Source organism: Myotis lucifugus, unplaced genomic scaffold (assembly GCF_000147115.1).
Source record: "Myotis lucifugus unplaced genomic scaffold, Myoluc2.0 scaffold_97, whole genome shotgun sequence".
NCBI classification, from domain to species: Eukaryota; Metazoa; Chordata; class Mammalia; order Chiroptera; family Vespertilionidae; genus Myotis; species Myotis lucifugus.
In genome coordinates, this window is record NW_005871145.1 from 1999902 (window position 1) to 2008710 (window position 8809).

The 8809-nt window shown below is 34.2% G+C and overlaps 2 protein-coding genes across 2 annotated transcripts in view; one reads left to right on the forward strand and one right to left on the reverse strand.

The window, feature by feature from the left end:
• Window positions 1-1952: 1952 nt before the first annotated feature.
• LOC102428904 (olfactory receptor 5T2-like) lies at window positions 1953-2970 on the forward strand. Its single transcript, XM_006092059.1, has one exon. The coding sequence runs from the start codon at window positions 2014-2016 to the stop codon at window positions 2968-2970; it is 957 nt and encodes a 318-aa protein (XP_006092121.1). The 5' UTR covers window positions 1953-2013.
• Window positions 2971-7096: 4126 nt separating this feature from the next.
• Window positions 7097-8809, reverse strand: part of LOC102429204 (olfactory receptor 8H1-like) — a 2762-nt gene continuing 1049 nt past the window's right edge. Inside the window, 1 exon segment of the mRNA XM_014458455.1 lies at window positions 7097-7130. Within this exon segment, the coding sequence (XP_014313941.1) occupies window positions 7097-7130 (34 nt within the window).

Sequence of the window (8809 nt, forward strand, 5' to 3'; positions counted from 1 at the left end):
TGCTAGTTTTTAAAAAATAAACACATGTAATGTCAAAAGTTCACTTATGTGGGCATCCTAAATTTATAACAAAATTTGACATATTTAAAATAGGTTGCTTTAAATATTTATTGTTTTTTATATTTAATTAATCTGCCTAGCTGTGCATTATTGTGTCTGCTTTGTCATTTAAGTTTACGGCTCTTTGAAAGAAGAGTAAATTTTGGAGGACAAACCTAACATCACATATGACTTAATTATGGAGCTGAGTACACACTTTCACATTCCAAATATTATGTAATTTTCCTTGTACCAGGTGTGTCATTGAACTGATGGCAAGAACTGTATTGGGGTTGAGCTTTTTCTTGTGATTCCTAATTGCAATAAAACACAGATTGATTTCATCACATTTATCAAAGTTTATTCTGTTACTTCTGTTGTGTTTTGTCTTGACCTCATCTACATAAATTCTTTCCTCTAAACCTCTTTTTCATTAATTGTCATGTCATCATTTCCCATGCCATTTAAAAAATGGTATATGTATATATATATTTGGGGTTTCTCCCATCTATTTGTTAAGATTTTTTTAAATGAAATGATATATGTATTTAAAAGCATTCTATTATGCTAGAGAAGCTAAAAAATGCAGAGTTAATTAGAATAGGTGGTTCAAGTGTCCTAATTTGTTTTGTTGTAACTTTTATTTCAAATACATAGGATTCAACCTAAATTCTGCGTTTATGAACATGTTGTTTGAGTTGTTCTTGTTTTATCTGCCTTTAGTCTTCCCAATAATTCTATGAAAATGTTTGCTCCTGATAGTGACAATTCTTCTAGGTAATCCTGACTTTGTCCTTCCCATAAGATTGTTCATATGTACTTTATTCTCTATTTCAAATCCAAATGGTTCTCACACTGATGAAATCATGTTAAAGTACTGAAACTGGAGCTTGACTTGCATTATGAATTAAAATAATGTACAAATTATTATTTGCAGCAGATTATGTGCCCTAAAACGGACTCAAATTTTCTATGGGTGGATATATAAAAAAATTAAATAAATGACTATGATAACTAACTTGAATAAAATCTATCTTTCCTACTAGTGTTATATTATTGGCTAATAATAAAACTTTGAGTTCAGGTTCAGATATCACTCTGACTCCTAATTTAAATAACCATGCCACTATGCAAGAAATATTCTTTCTATTACTTCTGATTTTTTACTGTTTATTTACTCTTAATTATGAAGTTTATGTATAGGTGTAATTATTATTTCTTCTATAGTCACCACATAATTTTGAGAGAGTAGAAAATTATATATTGTCAGAAACTTAGATTTCCAAAAATGATACAAATGACCAAATATTTGCCCCAAAGGGCAATCTAATGCAGAACATTTAAATAACAAATTTAATGGAACATAAATTATCATAAAATTTTATATAAAATCCTAATCCGTGTTCTTAAAAAATATCTTGATTAGCTTTTTTTCAATAATTTAATGGAGTTGGAACACTTTTAGAGATTAACTCATAAAAAATTATAATTCATTAGGCTTTTAGTCCATCAAACAAACCTAATTTAACACATTCTATAAAGTTATTTTAAAGATATACTTTTATTAATATATTTTCTGTTCAATATTTATTTTGTTTTGAGATAAAAATTGTCTTAATTATGTAAGTAAATGGTATTTAACAGCTTATTTGTGTTTAATGTGACTTAATAGAAAATCAACTAATAGAATTCAGTGGTAAATTAACCATTTGACTTTATGGTTTTGTAAATAACATGAGTGGAGCCTGTGAGTTAAAACCAAAATTTTCCATTTGATTCTGTAGTGAGTGGCATCAACCTTTGACCCATGGTCATGTTCCTGGCTCCTGAATTGCAGCTGAGAAATTATTCATTGAAAAGAAATATATATGAAGACATAATTCACTTTAACTTAGTCACAATATTGCTTCTTTTGGTCAGAGCAATATAAATCATTGTATTAATATCTTCAAGTGTGTTTCAAGTGGTTTCAATATGAAGAATGTTACTGAAGTTACTATGTTTGTACTGAAAGGCTTCACAGACAAGTTTGAACTACAGATCCTCTTATTCTTCCTGTTTCTAGCAATTTACCTGTTTACTCTGGTGGGAAATTTAGGGCTTCTTGCATTGGTCATTGGGGATTCCCGGCTCCACAACCCCATGTACTATTTTCTGAGTGTGTTATCATCTGTGGATGCCTGCTTTTCATCAGTAATTACACCACATATGTTAGTAGATTTCCTGTCAAAGAATAAAGTCATTTCATTCCTTGGATGTGCAACGCAGATGTTTCTAGCTGTTACTTTTGGGACCACAGAATGCTTCCTCTTGGCTGCAATGGCATATGACCGCTATGTTGCAATCTATGACCCTCTCCTGTATTCAGTCAGCATGTCACCCAGAGTCTATGTGTCACTCATCATTGCTTCCTATGTTGGTGGCATTTTGCATGCTTCTATACACACAGTGGCCACCTTTAGCCTATCCTTCTGTGCATCCAATGAAATTAGACATATCTTTTGTGACATCCCTCCTCTCCTTGCCATTTCTTGCTCTGACACACACACAAACCAGCTTCTACTCTTCTACTTTGCGGGCTCTGTTGAAATATTCACCATCCTGATTGTCCTGGTCTCCTATGGTTTTATTCTGTTGGCCATTCTGAAGATGCATTCTGCTGAAGGGAGGGGAAAAGTCTTCTCTACATGTGGCTCTCACCTAACTGGAGTGACTGTTTTTCATGGGACAGTCCTCTTCATGTATGTGAGACCGAGTTCCAGCTACACTTTGGACCATGACATGATAGTGTCAATTTGTTACACCATCGTGATTCCCATGCTGAATCCCATCATCTACAGTTTGAGGAACAAAGATGTGAAAGAGGCAATGAAAAGAGTGTTTGGGAAAAATGGGTGTTTGAATAAAATATATTTTCTTCCTAAACATTAAAAGTTAAGATGATGTTTGTTGTCTCCATTTTAAAAAGTTATAATAAAAATGTTTTGTTTTAGTGTATTAGTGTATTTATGTTCTTCCTAGTACTTTTTATATTAGATTGTAGTCACACCCCCACCTGTGCTGTTTCTACACATGCAGGAAAGCTGTGTCGTCCATTCACTTCTCACTTATTTTATTCTGATACACACACCACACAAGCACACACCTGTATATTTACATATATGCTGATGGTGATTGTATTAGTTTGTCAGGGCTACCATAACAAAGTATAACAGACTAGTTAGTGGCTTATACATTTATTACTCAGTGTTCTATAATCTAAGTCTGAGATCAAGTTCATGGCAGGGTTGATTTCTTCTGAGGTCTCTCTTCTTGGCTCGTAGAAAGCAGTATTACCCCTATGTCCTCACCTGTTTTTTTCTAAGTGTGTTCTAATATCTTCTTATTATAAAAACACGGGTCATATTGGATTAGGGCCCACCCAACAGATCTCATTTTAACTTAATTACCTTCACAACGCCTTTATTCCAAATATATTCGTATTCTGCAGTACAGGAATTAGGATTTCAACATGAATACTGGTATATATTATACATATAGAAACACACACATATAGTCATATACACATGTAATCTCTTCTTTAAAATGTATTGTGTTCATTTTCATCTCAATGCAACTAGAATTGAGAGTTCCAGGTTGCAGTTACAAGTAACTTTATGATTATATCTGACAATCTTGAACAAATCCCAAAACTATAGCTCACATATCCCCACACCTGACAATGGTACCTGACTCCCGTTCAAAGCACTCAGCTCCTTCCTTAGGTCTATACATTGGCAGCAATCTAGGTATAGCCTGTGGTTTGGAGTCCACAGACAATGTTTCCAAATTCTTGGTGTCATTACCATGTTGTCTGTGATGGTGCATTTCAACTAGAGCACAAATTTTATTATTATTTATTTTATTATTTCAACTAGAGCACAAATACAAAATCCATTCTTTAATTTCTTACAATACACAGAAAGTAGGCATTGATGTTTATAAAGGTCATACTTACACTCAAGAATGACAAAAAACAAGCACAATTTGTAGAGTAAGGTACAACTGGCTGGAAGATAGGACTCTTCCCACAACTGAGCTGCAGCTCATCCTTATGCTTTTCCCTTGAGGCCTGGTCCTAAAACAACTTTGGTTGTTTTACTTTGACACCTGCCACTCTGTGATGCCCTTGCAGATGCTACCACTCCTCAATTCCCAGGCCTAAAACCAAGGTACAGAAAAGCATACCTACTATGCTCATGTTTAGCTCTGCTTCCAACAAGTCTCATTGTCATTGTAAATACATGTGTCTTTCTTTTTTTTCTATTTTTCCTTTATTGATTAAGGTGTTACATATGTGTACTTATGTGTCTTTCAAGAATAATTTTAAGTGGCAATGGTCCTTGCTTCTTCCCTTCCTTCTTTCTATTCTATTTATTATTATTATTATTATTATTATTATATTTTTATTTTGTAAAAACTCTTTTCATTCCAACCAAAATAATCTCCTTAGAAGACAGAGTACTAAGAATACTTCTCTAAAGAATCTATTGAGACACTTTTCAAAAGAGGACATACAGAAGGCTCAGAGATATATGAAAACATGCTCAAAGTCACTAATCATCTGACAGATGCAAATCAAAACAACAATGAGATACCATCTCACACCTGTCAGAATGGCTATCATCAACAAATCAACAAATGACAAGTGCTGGGAGGATGTGGAGAAAAAGAAATCCTCCTACACTGCTGGTGGGAATGCAGACTGGTGCAGCCACTGTGGAAAACAGTATGGAGTTTCCTCAAAAAGTTAAAAATGGAACTTCCATTTGACCCAGTGATCCCACTTCTAGGAATATATCCCAAGAAACCAGAACACCAATCAGAAAGGAAATATGCACCCTTATGTTCATAACAGCACAATTTACAATAGCTAAGATTTGGAATCAGCCTAAGTGACCATCAGCAGATGAGTAAATTAAAAAACTGTGGTACACATATGTAATACCTTAATCAATAAAGAAAAAATTAAATTTAAAAAAACTGTGGTATAGCTACACAATGCAATACTATGCCGCTATAAAAAAAAAGGAACTTTTACCATTTGCAACAGCATGGATGGAACTGGAGAGCATTATGTTAAGCAAAATAAGCCAATCAGAGAAAGATAAATATCACATGATCTCACTCATATGTGGTATATAATGATCAACATAATTTGATGAATAAGAATAGATCCAGAGACAAATGGTAGGAGTGGGGGGGGCGGTGGTGGTGGTTAGAGAGCAACCAAAGGACTGGTATGCATGCATGTTAGCATAAGCAATGGACACAGACATTGGGGCGGTGGGGGCTTGCCCAAGTGGGAATGGCTGGTGGGGCGGGGTCCATTGGGGGAAAAGGAGACATATATGTAAATCTTTAGGCAATAATAAATAAGTAAATAGATAAATAAATAAATAATTTTTAAAAATAATACTTCTCCAAAGTGGGATTGTTAAGATTAAATAACACCTCAACAGTGCAAACACAGAGCATCTCTTATTACAATATATTCCACCAAAAACTTTTTCTGCATTTCTTTTCTCCTGTTTTGATTTCTTTCTCCACTGTGATTCTCTCAATTCCTTCCTTTAAATGTCTGTTCTTAGTAATTTACTACATTATGATTTTTCCACAGTTCTTTCTTTCTTTAAAGTTTGTTTTATTTATTCATTTCAGTTTACACTCTATATTATTCTGTTCAGTTTTATAAGTACAGCAATGTGTTTAGAAAATCATGTACTTTACAGAGTGGTCCCCAATGCTTTAAGTACCCACCTAGCCCCATACTTATTTCTCTTGATATCATTGATTATATGTCTTATGCTATAATCTACATCTCTGTGACTAATCTAACTAACCATTTGTACTGCTTAATCCCTTCACCTTTTTTGAAGAGCCCCTAAGCCCCACCCCTTTGACAACTGTCAGTCTCTTGTCCTATAAGTCTGTTTCTAGCACAATTCTTTCTTGAATTTTAGCAGCTCTTTTTATGAAATCTCATTTTTTACACATATTCTTGCTTTTATTTTCTATGTCATGTGCAATACATCTTAGACATTCTCTTTTTTTTTAAATATATTTTATTGATTTTTTTACAGAGAGGAAGGGAGAAAGATAGAGAGTTAGAAACATCGATGAGAGAGAAACATCGATCAGCTGCCTCCTGCACACCTCCTACTGGGAACGTGCCCGCAACCAAGGTACATGCCCTCGACCGGAATCGAACCTGGGACCCTTCAGTCCGCAGGGCAACGCTCTATCCACTGAGCCAAACCAGTCAGGGCCGTCTTAGACATTCTTAATTAGTTTGTGTGTACCTGTGTTTCCTTATGGTGTATTTTCCCAATATATTTTTATTATCAATAAATATTTATAACACATTTCTCATTTGTTTACATAGTATTTTTAAATAGGTGAGACTTCTTTGGAACCCTTTTCTCTCCCTCATACTTAAATGAAATAAATACATACACTTGGCAGGATGTTGTTGTTTTTTTAAGTTTTTTATTTTTATTTTTTTTAATTCTTTGGGGAAGGTTAGGGTTTCAATGTATCTTTCTTAGATCTATACCTAGAGTTTTTCAATCTCCGCTGTTAACATAACTTTTGTTGTCGATGTTGTTTTTGTTGTTGTTCTTTGTATGTTTCAAGGGCATTCTTTAATCACATGCATGAGTGCAGCACACCCACTGAAATGGGTTTTAGCCAGCAGTCTTGTGCTTCCACAATATTCCAAAGAAAAGAAATATGACAACAGAAGGAAACAAGGGTTTACACAAAAGTTAAATAAGACCAAATATATAAATATTAAGATAAATGTAATAAATATTGGATTTTTTTATTTTAATTGGCTTAAAAATGAATGACCAACATAAAACTATGCTGATATATTGGGGGTTTAAAACATACAAAGAACTAGATTTTTATGACAACATTAGCACAAAGTTTGGGTGAGAAGAAGTTGGTCTTTACTCCTCTAAGTTTCTTATATTAAAAGTCATGCTGTATATTATTTTCAGATGACAATGATACATTAAACATGTATATTATCATTCCCATGGTCACCACTAAACAGAAAAAAACAAAACACATGTTACCAATATCAGCATAAAAAAAAAGAAAAACACTTGGTCCTTACAAACATTATATTAAAAATAACAGAATATTATAAACACCTCTTTGACAATAATTTTGATAATGAAAAGAAATATGCAATTGCTTAAAGACGCTCACATCAGAAGACATGGGTGACATAAATAATCCTTAATCTATTAAGTAAATTAACATATTCCTTGAAAGCCATGCAGGAAGTCTCTCACCACTGAATGCATAAAAGTTTGAGGATTGTTTTTCTAATGTGAAAATGTCACTTCAGTCTCAGAAGGCAATGTGCAGAGTGCTGGGTGAACCCTCTTCACCCATGCAGAATAGGACAACATCTGGGAGATAACAGATCAAGGCCAAAAGAAAACTAGTTTCCATGGTGACCTCATGAAGAAGAGCCATGGACAAACCCGAGTCAGCTAAATTCTGCAAGGTTATAACCAAGGATATGTTTTCCTTTGTGGAGCCACTCTGTTCCTGAATCCCTTGGCAATACCAGGATAGCCTGTCCTCTTACTAATGCAGACTCTCTTCCTGGCATCATTCCATCATGGAATTGTCTTTTCTCTGCCAGGATTATTCTTCCTTTAAATAAGATTATGCCCGTGGGTTTGAGGAGATTGAACAAATATTGCCAAAATCACATTGTCTTCTATCAGCAGTTCTGAGAATGTTTGCCAGCAACATACACCTTTCAAAGGTTCCTGGTATTTGATTTCTGCCTTCCTTAATATAATAATTAATTCTGTTTTTCACCACTCTTACAACAGAGCGATGATGAAGAATGTGAACCCTAGACTGTCTGGGTTCAAAAGGAGCTTGTTCTTTAACTAATGGAGTGACCACAAACCAGTTATTTCATCCCTTGTGCTTCAGTTTCATCACCTGTAAGATTTGGTTTTCAGATACATTTATTGAGGCATTGTTCCAAGTGCTGGGCATAAAACATTGAACAAAGTCACAAAAGGGCTGTGCTCGTTGAGCTTATGGGTTGGGTGTGGGAAGCAGCGCAGAAGCAAAAGGCACAAGCTACAGATGTAAAATGTTAGATGGAGAAAACTGTTACTGAAAACAAATGAAGCATGAAAGAGGGATAGGAGGAACCAGTACAATTTCAAATAAGATGATATAGAATGTTCTTATTCAGAAGAGATTAGGGATAGAGTGCAGCGATCTATAAAAAGGGAGTTCCAGGATAAAGAAGAGAGAATGCTTGGTTCTATAGCCAGTGCTCATTATTATTCTAATACATTTCTTCTCTTTATAATAAATAAAATGATTTCTGAAACTGTTATCAGTGTGCCAACTGGATCTCTTTTTCATAATAAAGTTCTTTGTCATTGGGGTCTGCATGGTAATTTGTATGCTGGATGGAATTCAAAAGATCACATCTATAATTTCTCATTTTACTCATCAGTTCTCCTTAAAAACACATATATATTTGGACCATGGATTTAACACATATTCTATAGTTTACAATTACAATGTGGATTTGAAAAGACATATTGCGGAAGATAGCCAATATTTGATTAAGTAAAGGATGGCTCCACAGAAATACAAAAATGAAAAGGACTTGATGGTTTTTGAAAAGACCAAAGAAAATGCCCAACAGGAAAGAGAGAACAAAAAGGTTAGCACTTTA

Coding starts and splice junctions, on each gene's coding strand:
- LOC102428904 (XM_006092059.1), top strand. CDS start 2,014: ATGAAGAATGTTACTGAAGTTACTATGTTTGTACTGAAAGGCTTCACA.